Source organism: Manis javanica, chromosome 2, assembly GCF_040802235.1.
Source record: "Manis javanica isolate MJ-LG chromosome 2, MJ_LKY, whole genome shotgun sequence".
In the NCBI taxonomy this organism is placed as follows: Eukaryota; Metazoa; Chordata; class Mammalia; order Pholidota; family Manidae; genus Manis; species Manis javanica.
Genome location: NC_133157.1, coordinates 217,575,772 through 217,598,016, shown reverse-complemented (window position 1 = coordinate 217,598,016; position 22,245 = coordinate 217,575,772). Strand labels below are relative to the sequence as shown.

The window sequence follows — 22,245 nt, the reverse complement described above, 5'->3', positions numbered from 1 at the left end:
GCATTTTGGAAAGTAAGAGAGGCAGGTAAATATTTGTGACCAACATGGAGGACTGTACTAAATCACATAACCATTTCAAGTCATTGTGCTTACTTTCAATACACATCTGCTGTTGGTCCCCACCCACTGCCCCAGATTTGCAGTGCTTCCCTGTGGAGGAGGGTGCTTCCTTACCCCTTTGACAATGAACTTGGCCATTCAATCTGCTTCGACCAATGAAATATGAGTAGAAATTTCTGTTGCAAGTTTTGAAAAAAAGCTTTACAAAGCCATTATTATTTCTGCCAGCTCTTTTATTCTTTTCCCTCTGTCTCAAGAAGGACATGACACCCATCGAAGTTGATCCTCCAGCCTGGCTCCTGGAATTAAGGCACAAGGAACAGAGCTACAGCCAACTTGCAGCCAACAGAAAACTAGGTGGGTTGGTCAGATTAAAGCAATGAAGCAGGACCACTAGGAATGATGCAGAATATGAGACTTTTAAATAAGGATTTGACCTTGTATGTAAGACAAAGTGTATTGATCAGGTTCAAGCTGAGAAGTCAAACCACTAGGAATGACAAAGAATATGTAATTTTTTAAAGTAAGGATTGAACCTTAAATTACAGACACTGGTAAAAGAGTTTCAGCTTGACTATTTCAGGGGTGCCAAACCTGAAGTTGTAAGGCAGTTGGTCAGGATCGAAAGATAGGCATGAGGTGGGGGTGAACAAGGGCAACAGGAATTTATGGGGAACCAACTGGAGCAGGAATCCATTTATCACTGAACCCCACGTTGGCCTCTTCCCATCTCAGAGTTTCCAATGCCGTTGCTGTGGATACCCTGCAGGAAAAGCATGTGTTCTTGCTGCAGAGCCACACTCTTGGATCAGGATTTTGGAAGCTGAGGGAAGCCATCCATGGGGACCGGAGCTTTGGGTGCAGTCCATGCAGTCAGAAAGCAGGTTGGTGAAAAAGTACACGAGCTATAACAAAGTCTGGCCCACGTGGACCTTTGAAAGATAACTGTGGCCCCTGCTCCACTCCATCTTCTAAATCTTGCACAAATTGTACTTGCAGCCCATTCCTAATCTAGAACGTATAGGGAAAGGAATCCTGGGACATACAGTTCAGCTTGGCCAAGCTGACACATTTCAGAGCCACTATGTGGGACAGTAAGAGGTTATTGCTACAACCCACTTAGATTTGGGGGTTGATTTTTACTATAGCATAATTGTTCTGATCAAATGTCCAGCTTCCAGCACCTGCCAGATCATTAGCCTTTCCAGGCTTTGGCTCATGTATCTGCTTCTGGCCCCAGAAAAGTTCTGTGCTATGTGTGGCAAAGAGCCCAGCCAGACTTAGATTGTATAAAGATCTTTTTCATTTATTTTAAGTGCTTTCTATGCATTAGACTATGCTAATCATAGAAACTATAATTAACATAGAAACTAGAAAAGCATTGTCCCTCTCTCTTCCCAAAGCTCACAGTATAGCAGGAGAGACCAACACCAGTGAAAACCTGGTTCATGAACCATAATTAATGATGGTCACTTCAACAGAAAGGTACCAAGCGCTATAAGACCTAGAACCCCATCTGAGAGGGGCAGGGAGCCTGCTCCAAGAGAGAGCTATTTGCACCTACAAGGTGAGTAGGAGAGACAGTCTGGGAAAGGACAGGCCAGAGGCAAAGGAAATAGCCTGTTGAAAGGGCCTGAGGTGGGACCAAGCTAGGGAAGCTGAGATAACGCCAGTCTGGTTGAGGGTGTGGGGTGGGGAGGAAAAAATGAGACTGGAAATAGGCAGAAGCAGATCCCCCAGGGCCCTGTAGGCTAGGGAGATGGTGTTGAACTTTATCTGAGAGGAGCAAGGACAAGTCACTGAAGGATTTAATCAGAGAAACAACGTAAGCATATATTTATAAAGAAAGGCTCATTCAGCACTGGCTTGGAGAATGCATTGGAAAGAGGCCGAACGACAGGTTGAATTGGAGACAGAGAACTTCAGGTGAGAGAAGGTGGCAGCTGGAGCTCCAGAGGTGACAAAGGAGATGGACAGTGTCACATTCAAAAACTACATAGGGGATGGTGTTGACTACTCACAAGCTTCTGGCCTGCGTAGTTGGATGGAAGGTGATGCCATTTAAAGGGACAGACAAGAGCAGAAGACGATGGGGCTTAGGTAGAAGGGACATCAATGAGCACATGAGGGATTTAAACAAGCACACGAGTGTGTTTGTTTATTGGCTGTAGTATTTTTGTATTGATTTGTCAATAGCATTTCCCAAAGTATAGTCACTAGCCTCTCAAAGAGTAGCTAGTGGACCAGCAGCCTTGTCTAACGCAGAGCTGGTTAAAAATGCAGAATCTCTGTTGCTCCCTCAGACCTACTTACTTCTCTATAAGATTCCCAGGTGATTCACAGCACATTAAAGTTTTTGAAAAACGGACCTAAAACACAAGTCTTCAGGGATATTACTTGGACAAAACATTTCCATTGCAAATGATTTGGAGAAATGGTGAGAACATTTCCCTTGTGTGTAGTCACAAAGCACATTATCGTTTTAAAAAGTTTTATAGTGTTATAGTGGTCTCTATTTTAAAAACCTATTTTTCTTGAACTTAAAAAAAAATTACTGAGCTACTATTAACATACAAAAAGCTGTACATATTTATACAATTTGATGAGTCTGGAGATACGTATACACCCATGAAACCATCACCACAATCAATGCCATAAACATATCCATTCCTCCAAAAGTTTCCTCTTGCCCTACCTATCATCTATTTTGTAATAAGAGCACTCAACATAAGTTCTACTCTTTTAGCAAATTTTTAAGTACGCAATGCAATATGGCTAACGATAATATGGCTACTGTGCCACACAATAGATCTCTAGGGCTTACTCATCTATCATAACCAAGACTTTGTACTCTTTGACCAATACTTTCCTGTTTTCCCCTTCTTCTAGCCCGTGGTAACCACTATTCTACCCTCTGCTTTTGTATTTATGACATAAATATTTTATGTCAATATTTGTCCATCTGTGTCTGGCTTATTTCTCTTAGCAAAATGGCCTCCAGGTTCACCCATGTTGCCACAGATGGAAGGATTTCCTTCTTTTTTAAGGTGAATAATATTCCATTGTGTCTAAATACCACACTTTCTCAAAGAGGTTAAATCACAGATCTGAGGTCACAGAACGGATAGGGCTGACAAAATTTGAATCTCCATCTCTGTGACTTTCAAGCACCTCGATACTGCTTCAATGTATATTACTTTTATTACATGCAATTCCAGAGATTTATAAGGACCCCCCCAACAGTGTGAAGTTCTTTGAACTCTGCTAAAATATTAATATAAAATGTTAAATGCCACCCACAGAGTTTCTTGTAAAGCCCAGCCTTTGCTAAATCAACATATTGCCACTACAGACATTTACATAAGATCCAGCTACTGGCATTTAATAGTATTCTGAATTTAAATGCATCAGTGCATTATCCCTACTGAGTTTAATTGGTTTAGGCAAATTACCATTACTATGCACTACTCATTACTGAAAATGGCCAAAAGATGATAAGCAAAAATGTTGCTACTCTGAAAGCTTTTCTCATGTTCTCGCAACTAGGGGTGATTAGCTAGCTCAGAAAAGCATCTCTCCAGTGGCCATGATGTATCCAGCTGGCCTGATTCATGGGCTGCCTACCCTCCCACTGCCGGTCCAGGAGATTGTCTTGAGCCTTCCCCATGCTCCTCAGCATGAATGCCACTGATGTGAGCCCGACAGGAAGTGTGACCTCATTCTGCCTCTCAGCGGCTGGTGACGCAGGCTGTTTTTGAAAGAAAACAAAAGCAGTTACAACGCTGGCTTTCCCAAGAACTACATGCTTTTCTATTCCAGGAAACAGCCAAAAGAACAACACGAAACTTCTCTGCATACACCTGCACATGGAGATGTGTGCAGGCATCTCTTAGAAGGAGGGAAAGATGGGATTTTCCTTTCTTAAGAGACGTATCTACCTGTTGACATTCTGAAATTATTTTCAGCTGAAGAACTGCTGAAGTCTTGGACTTCTCCGCTGTCAACCACAGGAAGCTTCATATTTCAGTAATTATTTTGTTACTTATCAGTGGGAAGAGGAGACTGGGAACTCCCTTTGGAAGGAACATGTATGGGCAAATTATTTTCCAGGACAGATCTGTTGCTTTGATGGAACTAGTAAATAGGATCTGTGTCTTGAAAAGTTTTAGAGGTGTCACTGAAGTCTTTTTTTCTTTTCAATGTTACTGATACTCGATAAACTGTTAGTATAGTGTCTGTAGCCTGCTGCAAGTATGTGTAAGATACAGTGATAAGACTCTGCTTTCTGCCACAGGACTTGTTGGCTTAAAAAATTAAACTTAATCCTTGGGAAAAACTAACAGGGTAATTTGAGTTGCACATACTCATATTGTATCAATCAAAAAATCAGAAGGACAAATGATATACCATTATATTATAGTGCAAACAATATTATTTTATATTCCAAACTAATGAAATCTATGAAAGTGTGCTTTGATTTAGAGATCTTCCAGGTCTCACTTCTCCAAACATCCCTGTATAATCCAGGATCTATATTTTCTAACAGGTTTTTGTGCTGTCTATTGAAAGAATGCATTTGGAGCTATAGAATTATCCTGATTTGATTTAATGTATGATGGCTTCAAGAACAGTCCATTACTAGTCACCACCTTTTAAAAATGTGGATAGAGGTGATAAATCAGAAAAGAATGTAGTCCTATCTTATAGAGCTATTAGGATTATGATAGATACAAAATGTAATAGTGAACAGAAGATAGGCCTACATACTGAGCGGTAAATGATCAATGTTTACATTGTTTACACACTTGGATATGTGTTTAATTTGTAGTTGAGAAAGTAAATTGTATGTTAATGAAAACAGAGCTTTGAAATCTGTGCAGTGGCACACTATTTTAGTGCGATGTTGTTTCTGCTTAGGAATGTGCAGGTTGTCAACAAGTACAAACACCACCCGCCCTCGGTATGACTACCTGTCAATGGTTCCAGGTGTTAGGGGAAAGACAGACACCAATCCCCAAGCACTGTTTGAAACTTGATAATGAGGTTGATGTGTCTTGGGTGATGAAAATGCAAGATGTTCCTTCAGGGGGCTCTAGAACCAATTGCTTTTCAGATTTCCTAACCACGTAACTCATTTTTATTATTTTACTTTGATTAAAAGTCAACCTTTATTGAGTGTAGCTTTCCCCAATAAAATGTTATTCTTATTTACAGACAGAAGTTGCTGAGATGCACTAAGCAAGACAATAGAAAGCGTGATGCAAAATTGTAGAGGCAGACACAACCTCAGCGGCCCTTCAGGCCAGCTCCTGCCTTCAGTCCTATTATGTTCTTCATGTCTGTATTACTTCAGTAAACAAATCTGCCTAGTGCAATTAGTAGATGCCATCTGTTTTGGCATCATTTTTCTATTTTTAATATATAATTCACCTTTTTTTTAATGTCTTTTGCAGAAAATCTGTGAAGTTTGAGCAAGCATCCTCCCCAAGATGTACCGAATATCTCAACTGATGTCAACGCCAGTGGCAAGTCAATGTAGGAGAACTGCTACACGCAATTATCTTTTGAATGATGAGACTTCGTTTAGCAATTTCCTTGCTTTGATTTTGCTGAGACTCACACCATTAACCATCTGTCAGTTGCTTGTGCTTTGTAAATGCCAGTGTTCCCTTTGGCAAGGATTTTGACTTCATTTCTTTCCTTGAGAGACATGTGGTATTTTTCTTTTAGTAGGAAAAAAAAATCACCGTTTTTTTTAGATGCCTGCGCATAAATGTGAAAGGAGACTGTTTATCAGCTACTATTAAGATGCAAAACTGTTTGTCTATAAAAAAAAATACTGAATGATTTTGACAGCTACTTGCAGAAAATAAGGGCGTTGTTCAAACGGTAGTGGTTTCAAGTTCCTTCCTTCCTCTTGTCATTTTCTCCCCAAACCCTGCTTCTAACCCTCCCTCACACACCTACAATTTTCTCCTGACAAATCAACCAGCCCAATCTGAAAGTCTAAATTCTTTTCTTTGTCTCAGATGTTAATTGTCAGTAATGGAATCAAGTTTCACCGAGCCTGTCTATGAGAAGTATTCGCACCATTACCCTACGATGTAAAATCTGCTTTAGAGCTTAGGAAATTAATCAAAGGAAACGCTCCCCAATTGAAATATGTTGCATAGCTTTGGTTAAACTGCAAAGAATGAATGGTTTTCTTTTTTTTAATTAAGAATACTTACAGGCTTTATACACTGGAAAACCATTTATATAAAACAAAACTATTTTTTTTCCACAACCAATGTCTTCTGCTCATTATTTTATAACAGAAATGCCTTAAAAGGCACTAATGAGAGAGAGTCTAGGCAGATGATTGAATTGCTCAAATTACTGAGTAAGCTGAAATAACCAGAACACTGGGTAATTGATTTGGGTTTTCTACAGCTTCACACAAGATGTATTCTTCCTCCTTTTCATGAGTCAGTTTGATGCTAATGATTTATTATTGCCCCCTCTTGTACTACGGAACCTCACAAGGAGTGTTGAGTGAGAGAAGAAACAATAGAGGCTCCTAGATTACCCCTGGCTTCCCAGAAGTAGCAGCCTGGTGACAAGCTGCGTTAGTACTGACCCTGGATGATTGTACCAGTTGGAGCGACCACTGCTGGTGTATTGGCTGGTCACACCTCCTTTAAAGTCCACAGGTGGCAGTCATGCATGTGGGTGAGGTGTGATGAATGTGTGCTTCTTTCTTATATGCTTAATGACAAATTCGTGCTTCTCCCTCATTTGCTTTAATGTCACAGGTTCTTCTGGCTCCAAGAGAGAATGTACTGGACAGCTGTCTCCCTCGTGCATTTTCCCAAGGTACTTCGTGGGGCTTTTCTCAAGAAAACTCGAGTTCTCTTCCTGTGTGTCTTACTTTGTTGTATTCATGGTTTAAAAATATTCCCCGTAGCTATCATCCAGTTTTGGTGGGTATAAATATTCAGTCCCATGCGTACACAAAATGGAAACTTGCTTAACCTAACAATGAATCTTTTTGGGGGGTGGGGTGTCAGTGTGTGGGCAAATGTGAGCTGTTTATTTGATGATTGGGGAAATTACTGAATACTGGTGTATGGTTACTTCTTCTCAAACTGGAGTTCCTTTAAACATGCTCTACTTTATAAGAGCAACAAGATTCTGCACTAGTGCACAAGTTGACCAAATGTCACATTCCATGAAAACGTAGAATCAACCATTTTGTTCAAGTTCTTCCTTGCAGAGAAGCCTCTTTTCTTCTCCTTCCTTGCATTTCTTGTTTCTGTCCCTCTGTCTTTGATTCCTTATGCAGATATCAGTTGATGTATTGTCTAGTATTTTATGAAATGTGCCAATGGCGATAAGAGATCATGCATTGGTATTAGAACCTGCCCCTTTTTGTAAATTCTAGGTCTTCTGTAACTCTTGAGGGAACTAGCCGAGGATGAGCAAGCAGGCTGTGTGGAAAAAGCACATGTTTGGAATCAGACAGACCAAGGCTCAATCCTAGCTTGCCATTTGCTAGCTATGCAAAATATCCAAGATATATATGCCTTTCTTCAACTCATTTTTTTTCCCTGCTTTATAGTATAGATGATAATACTTAATTTTTGGGGAGGTTTGTGTAAAGTAGATGAAGCATGAAGTATGGGCCAGGCCCATAGTAGGTTCTCAATAAATAATACCCATTTAAAGTAGTCTTTTTACTAACTTCAGTGTAATTATTGTGAACAGGCTTTTTAATTTAAAGATTTATCAGATATTCAGTAGAGCATGAGGTGTGAGCTTGCCTTTCAATCACACAGGCATGTGATTGTTTTTCAAACCTGAGACACATACAGATTTACCCAACTAAATAGAAGAATTCCCTAGATACTGAATCAGGGAAGGTAACCGCATGATCATTTGTGCAGCTGACCCAGAGGGAAAACAGCAAAAGCCAGAAAGATCTGTTTGACTGTCTGGTGGCTACGGAGATACAATTTGTCTATTACAGGGACAAAAGTAAGACTATGGCAATTGGAGGGCTAATCAAAGAAAGGGGAGTGGAGGAGACTACGAGCTCCCAACATCCCAGATGGGCAGCTTTGTAATTTTTCCATCTAGGAAAATGGATTACTATAAATGGTGTAGATGCCTAACACAGTAAAGAAACTGACAAGCCATAACATTTTCACTAAAGTGTTTAAAACAGAAGGAAGCGCTAAATGCCCTGTAGCTTAATGCTCTCATGGGTGAGGAGATGAAGCTGAGAAGATAAGTGACCTTCTTAGAGCTGCAGAAGTAACTAGTAGCCATGAATGCAAAGTGATGTTTTCCTTTTCAGTGATTAGAAACAGGGATTTCATGGGGTTGGATCTACTGGATGGAGATTTAAAGGATTTGCCTTGTTTCCTCTTTAGTTTGACCTGTGATTTCCTGGAAAGCGACAGCTCCTTTGAATGCTGCTCCATAGATCCCCTGACTGGCCCCCACTTTACCTGTCGCCGAAGCCCCAGACTTCTTACCAATGGCTACTATGTTTGGACAGAAGACAGTTTCCTCTGGGACAAAGATGGCAGCATGACCCTGAGCCCACCCCAGACCAGTGTTCTGTACAAGGAGAACTTAGTGAGGTAAGAAGGGGGTATTTATTACATGAAAGGTTCTGAAGGCCAATCCATCCATTCATCTGTTTACTCAACAGTCATTTATAAGAAGCCAACTATGGAAACACAAGGACTACCAAAGGGCAGGGGAGCCTGCAGGGAAACACGCAAAGTGACCAGGGGACACGGGTGCTGGAGTGAAGTCTGAATGGGGAGTAGAGGCGGACGAAAGGAAAGGAGGCCTGCTTACTGGGAGGAAGAGGTTAAAACAAGCTTCCTAGTGATGGTGGTGGTTGGTTTGAGTCTTGAGAGATGTAGGATATTAGTTGAAATAGAAATAGGAAAGGGGAATCTGGAGAGAGGGAGCAAGCATGGAGTTCTGAGAGCCCCTGATACAGTGTAGCGAATGGCAGGTAGGGAAAGAGCTTAGGGTGGGCAAGGACGGCTCCGCAAGAGAAGACAGAGCACAGGTGCAGGGGCTGAATAGACGGGCTCAGTCCCAGGCCTGGGGAGTTTGTGCTTTATTCTGTAGATGAAGAGGAATCACTGGCAAATCATCAAATTTGTCCTTAGCAAGATAACACTGACTACGATACAGAGGACGGATTGTTGGGAGTGTGTGTGGAGGGAGCAGGTTGGGGGCAGTGAGTAGTCCGGCTCATTCAGAAATGCAAACCAGATCACATCAGCACCGCCTCCTTCCCCCGACATACTGCAGTGTCTCCCTTTTCCCAACCTTCAAATCCCATATTCTTCACATAACATCCAAGGTTCTTCAATATCTGCCTTCTTTTTACCTTTCCAGCATCTCCTAATATAAGACTGGCTTGTTCTTCCATGAGTAGACCTAATGGCCCTATGCAGCCCAATGCTCTCCTATCTCAGAAAGCCTCCCTTGACTCCCTGTTAGCAATGCCCCTCCTGGTGCTCTGGGAACAGCCTCCAGTTAATTCTGCCAGAACACCCCCCACCCCCACATAGCACAGTGACCCAGAACAGGGGCTGTGGAGCCAGACTGCTGGGCTTGCCTCCCCATAATGTCACTTACTAGCTGCCTGACCTCAGACATGTTATTTAACCTGTTTTCCTGATCTGAAAAGTGGGATAACAATAGAACCTACCTCACAGGGCAATTCTGAGGATAATGGGAGTTACTATATGAAACCAGTAATAAAGACCCTTGACACAGAATAAGCTCTATGAGAGCATTATAGAGATGCTCTCATGCATTCTTCTACAGAATAAGCTCTATAGAGATCTGTACTCTGCTTGTCTTTCTCCTGTATAAGATTGTGAATTTTTTGTACATAAGGTTTTGTCTATTTTTTTTAATTGAAGTATCATTGATACATAATCTTATATTGGTTTCAAATATACAGCACAGTAGTTCAACAGTTATTACCCATATTATTAAATCCTCACTCCCTCTAAAGCAGTTAATATCTGTCAACGTAGAAAGATGTTACAAAACAAGGTTTTGTCTTTTATCTCAATATCCTTGACATTGATCCAAGTGCCTGGTGCACATAGAAACTTAAGAAATTTCTGTGGAATTAATGGAGGGAATAAGTGAAATTAGCTTTGTGGACCTGGGTTATAGAGATGAGCTCTGCACTTTAAATCACTTTCACGAAATTTTCCAGTTTGAACCTGCTATTCATTAGTCACATGCTACTTTAATTTCTCCCCAGAATATTTAGAAAGAAAAAGAGAATCCGCCGTCCTTTAGCCTCTCTCTTCAACCTCAGTACCTCCAAATCCTGGCTACGTGGAAGTATCTTTGGTGATGCTGATTCTTCCCTCAGTGAGGATATCTGGTTGGAGGATGTCAGGAGGCTGGACATGCATCATTACAATGATGATGGTGAGTTTGAATCCCTTGTCCAGAGTGAAATAGTATTTCCAAATGGGCAATAGCAACGATGTGGTCCTGGACCAGTGTAAAATCCAGAGGTGACAGTTATTTTGATAGAGAGGATGGGCCACATTAAAAAAAATTCACCCAAAATTCTCTCCACACAAATTATATGATCCAAATATATATGTATCCATGTCATGCAAAATAGCCTAACTTAAATGCATAAATTATTAAGCTGATAATACGTGGAAAATATTTGCACATTTCTAATATATCTTTTCTGTACAGGACTTGGGTGGAGAAAGGAGACTGGGCACATTGAGATAGTTACTTAATTTTGCTAACTCTCAATTTCCTCATTTTAAAAACAAGATATTTATACATAGACTAATTATAATATATATTCTTGTTAAAATATGTGCAATATGGGTGGATCACGGGAAGATGGTGGTGTGAGTAGTTCAAAGGAAATCTCCTCCCCAAAACATATATATTTATGAAAATACAATAAGTACAACTATTCCTAAATGAGACACCAGTGGATGCAGTACAGCAGCCAGGATACATCTACATCTGCGAGAACTCAACATCACATGAAGGGGGTAAGATACAAGCTGCGGCCAGGCAGAACCCAAACCCTCCCCAATCACAAAACCTGGCGGGAAGAAAGGAGTTGGAATGGGGAGGGAGTGAAAGCCCAGGGCTGCTAAACAACCAGCTCTAGAAATCTGCACCCAGAACGCAGTCACAAGGTGCACTGGGTGCTGGATATTAGAGAAACGGAAAAGCAAAACCTATGGGTAGGTCCCCGCAACTGGCACCCCTGAGACAAAAGAAAAGTGAATGCTTTCTGCAAGTCTTAAAGAGACAGGGACCCCATTGCTGCATGAAGTTGTCCCGGCACACTTAACCAGCAGCTGGGAATCCCGGGGAAACTTAGGTGCACTAAACCCCGGGGAGGCAGCACAGCTCTGAAGCACCTCACAGCACTAAGCAGCCTGCCAGTCGTTCCTCCAACTGGCGCAGACCCTGACACACCGGCCCAGTAGTGAAAGAGTGGCAGCGTGTGCCAGGGATGGCAGTGCCGGAAGGGACCAGGAGCAGATTCATGTGCCAACAGCGCCAGACAAGACTGGGAGAGACTTGTGCGAGCCCACAGTGGCATGACCGGACAGCCTGGGCACGGCTCGTGCACACCGGCGGCAGTGAAGCCAGAGGAGCCCGGTTGAGGCATGCGCAGGAGAGCCCCGCGCACACCTGCAGTGGAGCCAGAGGGAGCAGGTGTGCTCCCAGCAGCCTACCAGAATCCCAGCCCAATGCAGAGCCACCCGGGCCAGACCCAAAGGCTGCTGGTGCTACACAGCTGCCCAACAAGGGTGCTGCTAGCACGGAAGAGCACACCTGGCATGGCTGCCACTCCCCGCAGGGCTCCGTGCTGCTCTGACAGAGACCCTGCCCACAGCAGATTAGGGGACTAACCCAGTGGCTGCTCCAGGAGTGCGGGTAACCATCACAGGCAGCGGAGAAGGGCAAGGCATCCAGCAAGCAGGAAAGGACTTTCTTCTCCCAGCTGACACACCCACAACCTGCCTACAGCCACCACTATCACCATGAAAAGGCAAAAAAATTTAGTCCAGTCCAAGATAGTTCAAACAACACCTGAGAAAGGATCTGCAGAGGCAGACCTAACCAGTCTCCCTGAAAAAGAATTCAAAATAAAAATCATAAACATGTTGACAGAGCTGCAGAGAAATATGCAAGAGCTAAGGGATGAAGTATGGAGGGAGATTACAGACATCCAGAGGGAGATTACAGAAGTGAAACAAGCTCTGGAAGGATTTATAAACAGAATGGATAAGACGCAAGAGGCCATTGATGGAATAGAAACCAGAGAACAGGAATGCATAGAAGCTGACACAGAGAGAGATAAAAGGATCTCCAGGTATGAAACAATATTAAGAGAACTGTGTGACCAATCCAAAAGAAACAATATCTGCATTATAGGGGTACCAGAGGAAGAAGAGAGAGAAAAAGGGATAGAAAGTGTCTTTGAAGAAATAATTGCTGAGAATTTCCCCAACCTGGGGGAGGAAATAGTTGCTCAGACTACAGAGGCACACAGAACTCCTGAGAGACAGGACCCAAAGAGGACAACACCAAGACACATAATAATTAAAATGGCAAAGATCAAGGACAAGGACAGAGTATTAAATGCAGCCAGAGAGAGAAAAAAGGTCACCTGCAAAGGAAAACCCATCAGGCTATCATCAGACTTCTCAACAGAAACCTTACAGGCCAGAAGAGAATGGCATGATATATTTAATGCAATGAAACAGAAGGACCTTGGACCAAGGATACTGTATCCAGCATGATTATCATTTAAATATGAAGGAGGGATTAAACAATTCCCACACAAGCAAAAGTTGAGGGAATTTGCCTCCCACAAACCATCTCTACAGGGTATCTTAGAGGGACTGCTCTAGATGGGAGCACTCCTAAAAAGAGCACAGAGCAAAACACCCAACATATGAAGAATGGAGGAGGAGGAAAAAGAAGGGAAAGAAATAATCATCAGACTATGTTTATAACAGCTCAGTAAGCAAGTCAGACAGTAAGGTAGTAAACAAGCTAACCTTGAACCTTTGGTACCTACGAATCTAAAGCCTGCAATGGCAATAAGTTCATATCTTTCAATAATCACCCTAAATGTAAATGGACTGAATGCACCAATCAAAAGACACAGAGTAATAGAATGGATAAAAAAGCAAGACCCATCTATATGCTGCTTACAAGAGACTCACCTCAAACCCAAAGACATGCACAGATTAAAAGTCAAGGGATGGAGAAAGATATTTCATGCAAACAACACAGAGAAAAAAGCAGGTGTTGCAATACTAGTATCAGACAAAAGACCTCAAAATAAAGAAAGTAACAAGAGATAAAGAATGACATTACATAATGATAAAGGGCTCGTCCAACAAGAGGATATAACCATTATAAACATATATGCACCCAATACAGGAGCACCAATATATGTGAAACAAATACTAACAGAATTAAAGGAGGAAATAGAATGCAATGCATTCATTTTGGGAGATTTTAACACACCACTCACTCCAAAGGACAGATCCACCAGACAGGAAATAATTAAGGACACAGAGGCACTGAACAACACACTAGAACAGATGGACCTAATAGACATCTACGGAACTCTACACCCAAAAGCAACAGGATACACATTCTTCTCAAGTGCACATGGAACATTCTCCAGAATAGAACACATACTAGGTCACAAAAAGAGCCTCAGTAAATTCCAAAAGATTGAAATCCTGCCAACCAACTTTTCAGACCACAAAGGTATAAAACTAGAAATAAATTGTACAAAGAAAGCAAAAAGGCTCACAAACACATGGAGACTTAACAACATACTCCTAAATAATCAATGGATCAATGACCAAATTAAAATGGAGATCCAGCAATATATGGAAACAAATCAAAACAACAACACAAAGCCCCAACTTCTGAGGGACACAGCAAAAGCAATCTTCAGAGGAAAGTATATAGCAATCCAGGCATATTTAAAGAAGAACAATCCCAAATGAATAGTCTAATGTCACAATTATGAATATTGGAAAAAGAAGAACAAATGAGACCTCAGGTCAGCAGACGGAGGGACATAATAAAGATCAGAGAAGAAATAAATAAAATTGAGAAGAATAAAACAATAGAAAAAAATCAATGAAAGCAAGAGCTGGTTCTTTGAGAAAATAAACAAAATAGATAAGCCTCTAGCCAGACTTATTAAGAGAAAAAGAGAGTCAACACACATCAACAGAATCAGAAATAAGAAAGGAAAAATCATGATGGACCGCACAGAAATACAAAGAATTATTAGAGAATATTATGAAAACCTATATGCTAACAAGCTGGGAAACCTAGGAGAAATGGACAACTTCCTAGAAAAATACAACCTTCCAAGACTGACCAAGAAAGAAACAGAAAATCTAAACAGACCAATTACCAGCAATGAAATTGAAGTGGTAATCAAAAAACTACCAAAGAACAAAACCCCCGGGCCAGATGGATTTACCTTGGAATTTTATCAGACATACAGAGAAGACATAACACCCATTCTCCTTAAAGTTTTCCAAAAAATAGAAGAGGAGGGAATACTCCCAAACTCATTCTATAAAGCCAACATCACCCTAATACCAAAACCAGGCAAAGACCCCTACCAAAAAAGACAGACCAATATCCCTGATGAACGTAGATGCAAAAATACTCAACAAAATATTAGCAAACCGAATTCAAAAATACATCAAGAGGATCATACACCATGACCAAGTGGGATTCATCCCAGGGATGCAAGGATGGTACAACATTCGAAAATCCATCAACATCATCCACCACATCAACAAAAAGGACAAAAACCACATGATCATCTCCATAGATGCTGAAAAAGCATTCAACAAAATTCAATATCCATTCATGATAAAAACTCAACAAAATGGGCATAGAGGGCAAGTACCTCAACATAATAAAGGCCATATATGATAAACCCACAGCCAACATCATACTGAACAGCGAGAAGTTGAAAGCTTTTCCTCTGAGATCAGGAACAAGACAGGGATGCCCACTCTCCCCACTGTTATTTGACATAGTACTGGAGGTCCTAGCCACGGCAATTAGACAAAACAAAGAAATACAAGGAATCCAGATTAGTAAAGAAGAAGTTAAACTGTCACTATTTGCAGATGACATGATATTGTACATAAAAAACCCTAAAGACTCCACTGCAAAACTACTAGAACTGATATCGGAATTCAGCAAAGTTGCAGGATACAAAATTAACACACAGAAATCTGTGGCTTTCCTATACACTAACAATGAACTGATAGAAAGAGAAGTCAGGAAAACAATTCCATTCACAATAGCATCAAAAAGAATAAAATACCTCGGAATAAACCTAACCAAGGAAGTGAAAGACCTATACCCTGAAAACTACAAGACACTCTGAAGAGAAATTAAAGAGGTCACTAACAAATGGAAACTCATCCCATGCTCCTGGCTAGGAAGAATTAATATCGTCAAAATGGCCATCCTGCCCAAAGCTATATACAGATTTGATGCAATCCCTATCAAATTACCAACAGCATTCTTCAATGAACTGCAACAAACAGTTCAAAAATTCATATGGAACCACCAAAGACCCCAAATAGCCAAAGCAATCCTGAGAAGGAAGAATAAACTCGGGGGGATCTTGCTCCCCAACTTCAAGCTCTACTACAAAGCCAGAGTAATCAAGACAATTTGGTACTGGCACAGAAACAGACCCACAGACCAGTGGAACAGAATAGAGACTCCAGACATTAACCCAAATGTATATGGCCAATTAATATACAATAAAGGAGCCATGGACATACAATGGGGAAATGACAGTCTCTTCAACAGATGGTGCTGGCAAAACTGGACAGCTACATGTAAGAGAATGAAACTGGACCACTGTCTAACCCCATACACAAAAGTAAACTCCAAATGGATCAAAGACCTGAATGTAAGTCATGAAACCATAAAACTCTTAGAAAAAAACATAGGCAAAAATCTCATGGACATAAACATGAGTGAATTCTTCATGAACATATCTCCCCGGGCAAGGGAAACATAGGCAAAAATGAACAAGTGGGACTATATCAAGCTAAAAAGCTTCTGTACAGCAAAGGACACCATCAATAGAACAAAAAGGTACCCTACAGTATGGGAGAACATATTCATAAATGACAGATCCGATAAAGGATTGACATCCAAAATATATAAAGAGCTCACACACCTCAACAAACAAAAAGCAAATAATCGAATTAAAAAATGGGCAGAGAAGCTGAATAGACAGTTCTCTAAAGAAGAAATCCAGATGGCCAACAGGCACATGAAAAGAGGCTCCACATCGCTAATCATCAGAGAAATGCAAATTAAAACCACAATGAGATATCACCTCACACCAGTAAGGATCGCCATCATCGAAAAGACAAACAACAACAAATGTTGGCGAGTTTTTGGAGAAAGGGGAACCCTCCTACACTGCTGGTGGGAATGTAAATTAGTTCAACCATTGTGGAAAGCAGTATGGAGGTTCCTCAGAATGCTCAAAATAGAAATACCGTTTGACCCAGGAATTCCACTTCTAGGAATTTACCCTAAGAATGCAGCACTCCACTTTGAAAAAGACAGATGCACCCCTATGTTAATCGCTGCACTATTTACAATAGCCAAGATATGGAAGCAACCTAAGTGTCCATCAGTAGATGAATGGATAAAGAAGATGTGGTACATATACATAATGGAATATTACTCAGCCGTAAGAAAAAAACAGATCCTACCATTTGCAACAACATGGATGGAGCTAGAGGGTATTATGCTCAGTGAAATAAGCCAGGTGGAGAAAGACAAGTACCAAATGATTTCTCTCATATGTGGAGTATAAGAACAAAGGAAAAAGAAGAAACAAAACAGCAGCAGAATCACAGAACCCAAGAATGGACTAACAGTTACCAAAGGGAAAGGGACTGGGGAGGATGGGTGGGAAGGGAGGGATAAGGGCAGGGAAAAAGAAAGAGGGCATTATGATTAGCATGTATAGTGCATGGGGGGCACAGGGAGGGCTGTGCAACACAGAGAAGACAAGTAGTGATTCTACAGCATCTTACTACGCCGATGGACAGTGACTGTGAAGGGGTATGTGGGGGGACTTGGTGAAGGGGGGAGCCTAGTAAACATAATGTTCTTTATGTAATTGTAGATTAATGATACCAAAATTAAAAATATATGTATACACACATATATGCCATATGTATGTATAGCTATATAATATATACATACTATGTAATACATATTATGAATATTATATATTAATATATGTAAATATATATGTATAAACACAATGATGGGAACTCAAAGTATATCAAAAGGTTAAATGGGACAAAAATGTCAAGCATAGCTGAATGCCTGGTACTCAAGAATTTGTAATTACAGTTATTTTTATTACTAGAATGGAAACAATGGATATTTATTGGGCACCTAACCATCTGTCAGGCACTGTGCTAGGTTTAGGGGTGCAAGGGTACATACAGATAACATGACTCCTGCCTATAGTTTACTGTAGCAGGAGGGTAGGAATCAAACCTTTCTTAAACAGTTACACAAACAAATACAAAATAATAATTGTGGTAAATGCCGTGAAAAAAAGGTAGGTGATGTAATGGGAGATTTGACCCACTTAGGAAGTCAGGAGGTCTCCCTGTGGAAGTGGCAATTGAGCTGAGTTCTGGATGATGAGAGGGGCTTTTCTGGGCAAAGGGGGAAGGTAAGAGCATTCTTAGCTAAAGAGACATGAAAGGCTAGGGTCTGAGCAGGTTTGCTGGGGGAGGGAAAGCCACATGTGTGGTTTGGAGCATGTGAGTTAAGTTCCTGTGGGACATAAAGGGCCAGTCAATCTGGAGGTCTGTATGAGTCAAAGCTGCCCATCGGGAGTCACCTCAGTGTAGGTGGTTATTGAAGAAAAGGAGTGGATCAAATAGAGTAAGAAGATGGTAGAATTCGCAGGAGAGAGAACCTAGAATGGAACTTTACAAACTCAAATATTGTATGGGTGAATAGGACAGGACTAGCCTGCAAGAGATAGAAAGGAGGCATCCAGAGAGGTGAGAGGAAAACCAAGAGAGGCATCATGTAATGGAATCGAGGGGAAATCGGGATCCAAGAGGGAGGGGGCAGGCAACGTGGCAAATCAAGCCCAAAGGTTGAATAGGATGATAAGGAGTCCCTGGAATCATTGGCCTGGAGGTTATCGGTGGTGGTGGGAAAGTGGCAGAGGAGACCAGGAGCCGGGCCAAGCAGGCAAAGAGGGAAGGAAATGGAGGCATGGGGTATTACAGCCCCTTCAAGATGTCTTCTGGGAAGGGAAGGAGAGAGACCTAACCCTCACCTACCCGCATTCGACTCTGATCACATTGATCTGCCCTCAGCATCCTGAATGGACCATGTCCTTCCACACTCTGTGCTTTGCCATATTGCTCAGTCTGCTGGAATTCATTCATTCATTTATTTATTTATTCATTGGGAAGGTTTTATTGAAGGCCGACCATGTGCCACACACTGTGCTACACACTACAACTCAGTGGTGAACAAAATAGACAAAACTGCTTGTTGTCTTGGAAACTCCGTCTTTGTCGGGAGAGACAGACAATAAATAAATCATATAACATATCAGCAAATATTAAAGCAACAACAGAGAGGGAGAGATGGGGATTCCAAGTTTAAACAGGTGATCAGGATGGCTTCACTGAGAGTGACTTCTGAGCATTGACTTATAAGTGGCAGTGAAGCATCGGGGCGGGGAATTGGGGGGAGTATGGATCCATCCAGGCAGAGGAAATGCAAGTGCAAAGGTTCTGGGCTAGGAGGGTGTCCTGGGGAGAAGGGTGGACAGGATCTCAGGGTATGCGGGTGGGTGCAAGTCAGGAAGCACAGGGGAGCTAGAGGCCATTTCAAAGTCCTTGCCTACTACTCGGAGTGAAAGGAGAATCCACTGGAGGATTTTGAGCATAGGAATAACATGATCCAATTTACATTTTGACAGGTTATCTCTGGCTGTTGTGTTCAGATCAGAAATAAGGTGGATACTGGGGGCAGAAGCAAGGAAAACCAGTTAAGAGGCCATTGGATTGATTTGGGTGGGAGATAATGGTAGCTTGACCTAAGATGATAGCAGGTGGAGGTAAGAACTGGATCTAATTCCAAGGTAGAGCCAATAGGATTAGTTGAAGCAAGCTCAGAGAAAGAGAAGTCAGGAGAGCTTATTATATGATAAGCACTTTACATTCTGTCTTGTCTAAGTATATTACCTTGTTCACATGCATTATCATGTCTAAGTATCTCCAAATCCCTGGGAATGAGGTAATAAAATGCTATTTATTATAATTATGGTGAAACTGAGGTTCAGAGTTAAGTGACCTGCCCAGGTTCATTTAGTTTATGAAAAGCAGAGTTGGAATTCAACGTGGGTCTGTCTAGTTTGAAGCTCGGCCTTTGCTCTACTGCCAGGAGTAATTGTTTTGCTCTCCTTTCCAAGAAGACATCCAGCATATGCTTCATAGCCTAGGCCCAAAGAGCAAGCAAGAGAAGTGAAATAACATAATAGTATAATAGTCTGAAATATCAAGGATATTTTAGAAGGCCCTTCAGCAGGGCAATGGCACAATTAGATCTGGATTTTCAAAGATTACCTTCACAGCAACATGAAGTAAAGATTGGATGGAAGGTTCCTAGTGGAAGCTCAGAAACAAAGAAAATGGCTCTGGAAATGGAGAAGAAGGAAGAGATTTGAGGAATATTCTTCAAGGTAAAATGGACAGGTTGTTGAATAATAGCATGTGATGAGAAAATGGGAGGAATCAAAGAAAACTGATGTATTTAGTTTGGGAGATACATGAAAAGTCCTGCCAGTCCTGAAGGTGTAGAGGACAGCATGGTGGAGTAACACGGACGACTGGCCTTTGAGCTGAATGGACCTGCATTCAAGCCCTGGAAACACCTTTCCAATCTGAGTATTCTTGGGCAAGTTAATTAGCCCCTTTGATCCTCCATTTCCTAGTATATACAATAGAAAAATAATAACACATAAATTTGTAAATATGAAATGCAATAATTCATGAAAACTACATCTTAGCCTGGGGGCTGGTATTCTGCTCAATACAAAGCAGCTCTAAAAGGCAAAATAAGGACATATTTGGGTCAGGAAAAGAGACCATGAATTCTACTTCATATGAGTTAAACTGGAGGTACCTATGGGAAGTGGAAAGATAGCCAGTAGAGGCTTGGAAAGGGCAGAGAGTGATTTGGAAGCTGGTATGAGAAGCAGTAGCGGTCTCTAGATGAAAGGCGTCTACCTATGGAAAACAAGTGAATGAGCACAAGGCGAGTGAAGGCAGGAACTCAGGAGGCTGAACAGCAGCTCCAGCAGTAACTTCCCTGAGCAGTGATGAGAACTGGAGCGGCGTCATCCCAACACCTCCCTACCTCACGTCTTCACTTCTCTCCCAAGTCTGCAGGGGCAGTGGTGTGTATGTGCAGGTGTGCATGCATATGAAGACCACTTATCATAAGATCGACCCTCTTAGTAAAGTTTTAAGGATTCAACACAGTATTTTTAACTACAGGCACTACGCTGTACAGTAGATCACCAGAACTTATTTATCTTGTACAACGGAAACTTGGACTCCTGAGATCATGTGGTACTTTTCCTTCTGCGCCTGATATTATTTGCTAATACCCTGCAGTTTCATCCATGTTGGCAAGGGATACAGAGAAAAGGGAACCCTTGTGTGCCCTGTTAGTGGAAATGTAAATTGATGCTTCCACTATGCAAAACAGTGTACAGGTTTCTCAAAAAATTAAAAATAGAACTATCATAATATCCAGCAATCCCCTTTCTGGGTATGTATTCAGAGGAATTGAAAGCCATGGGTCTCAAATCCACACTCCCATGTCCACTGTGACATTAATCGCAATAGCCAAGATATGGACACCACCTAAATGTCAATCAACAGATGAATGGGTAAAGAAAGCATGGCACGGAATACACACAATGGAATATGATTCAGTGTTATTAAAGAAGGAAATCATGCCATTTGCAACAACATGGAGGAAATATTTTTATCGCCATTTTACAGAGGGGGAAGCAGAGGTAGATGAAATACTTTTCACAGGGTCGCACAACTAGTCAATAGTGTAGCGTGGATTCAAACCCAAGAGTCTGGAGCATGTGGTATCTATGCCACACCCAGGAGAGGCTCTTTTGGGGAAGACATGTCAGGCAGAGAAATAAGACAGCGTGCTATTGTGAAAAAAAAGAATATAAGGAAATGGCTAATGATGTATAGCCTAATGAAGAGGTCAAAGTGTCCTGTAGCCGTACCAAAGACTCTGCTAAATAAGTATAGAATCTGCAATGAGCAGGCAATGTAGAGGACATGTGACTGTCCCTTGGCATCCCTGGCAGATGGGCACAGAGACCAATAGCATCAAGGAGCACTCATTGCCTTTGAATCGGGATACAATTCACATATCATAAATGTTACCACTTCACATGTGCAATCCAATGATTTTTAAAAATATACTCAAAAGGTAGGTTATGCAACAGTGACCCTTTTCTAATTCCAGAACATTTTCATCATCCCAAAGAGAAATCCCACAGTCACCACCAGTCATTCCCCATTCCCCATCCCTCCCTCCCAGCCACTGACAGCCATTAGTCTATTTCCTTTCTCTAAGGCTTTGCCTTTTGGATTCTCATGACTTTTTTTTTTAAGGTATTGATATACACTCTCTCATGCTGCCATCTTTAATCGTATCCTCTCATGACCTTTTAAGGCCACCTCTTCCTCTCACTGGTAATGCTGCTGTAGAAGTGGCTTGCTTATGCTGACCCATCACATGCCTTTTGCAAGTTTCCATCCCTTGGTTCTAGTCTGGCTTTCTGGAGCACATAGGCAAGTCTCTTCTCTGTTCTAAAGGAACATTTCCCAAAGTGTGGGGTGGGGTGGCAGTTGCCATCAGGACACAGCAGAAATAAACTTAAATCTCGCAGTGAGAGAGAAGCAGCAGCCCCTCTGCCAATTCCCACAGTCTTTCTGATAAACCCAAGGAGAAGGGCTCAGTGTTCAACGAAATTCT

At 41.5% G+C, this 22,245-nt stretch overlaps 1 protein-coding gene across 5 annotated transcripts in view; it reads left to right on the top strand.

The window, feature by feature from the left end:
- Nucleotides 1-3,647: 3,647 nt before the first annotated feature.
- TMEM71 (transmembrane protein 71) overlaps nt 3,648-22,245 on the top strand; it is a 36,329-nt gene continuing 17,731 nt past the window's right edge. Inside the window, exons 1-6 of one of the 5 annotated variants that reach the window (XM_073230153.1) lie at nt 3,650-4,086; nt 5,514-5,595; nt 6,855-6,915; nt 8,475-8,687; nt 10,352-10,434; nt 11,058-11,120. In XM_073230153.1, the coding sequence (XP_073086254.1) occupies nt 5,550-5,595; nt 6,855-6,915; nt 8,475-8,687; nt 10,352-10,434; nt 11,058-11,120 (466 nt within the window). In that variant the 5' untranslated portion in view covers nt 3,650-4,086; nt 5,514-5,549. Of the gene's footprint in view, nt 4,087-5,513; nt 5,596-6,854; nt 6,916-8,474; nt 8,688-10,351; nt 10,525-11,057; nt 11,121-22,245 lie in introns of all 5 variants that reach the window. The other 4 variants (XM_073230154.1, XM_073230151.1, XM_073230155.1 and 1 more) reach the window with 4 other exon arrangements.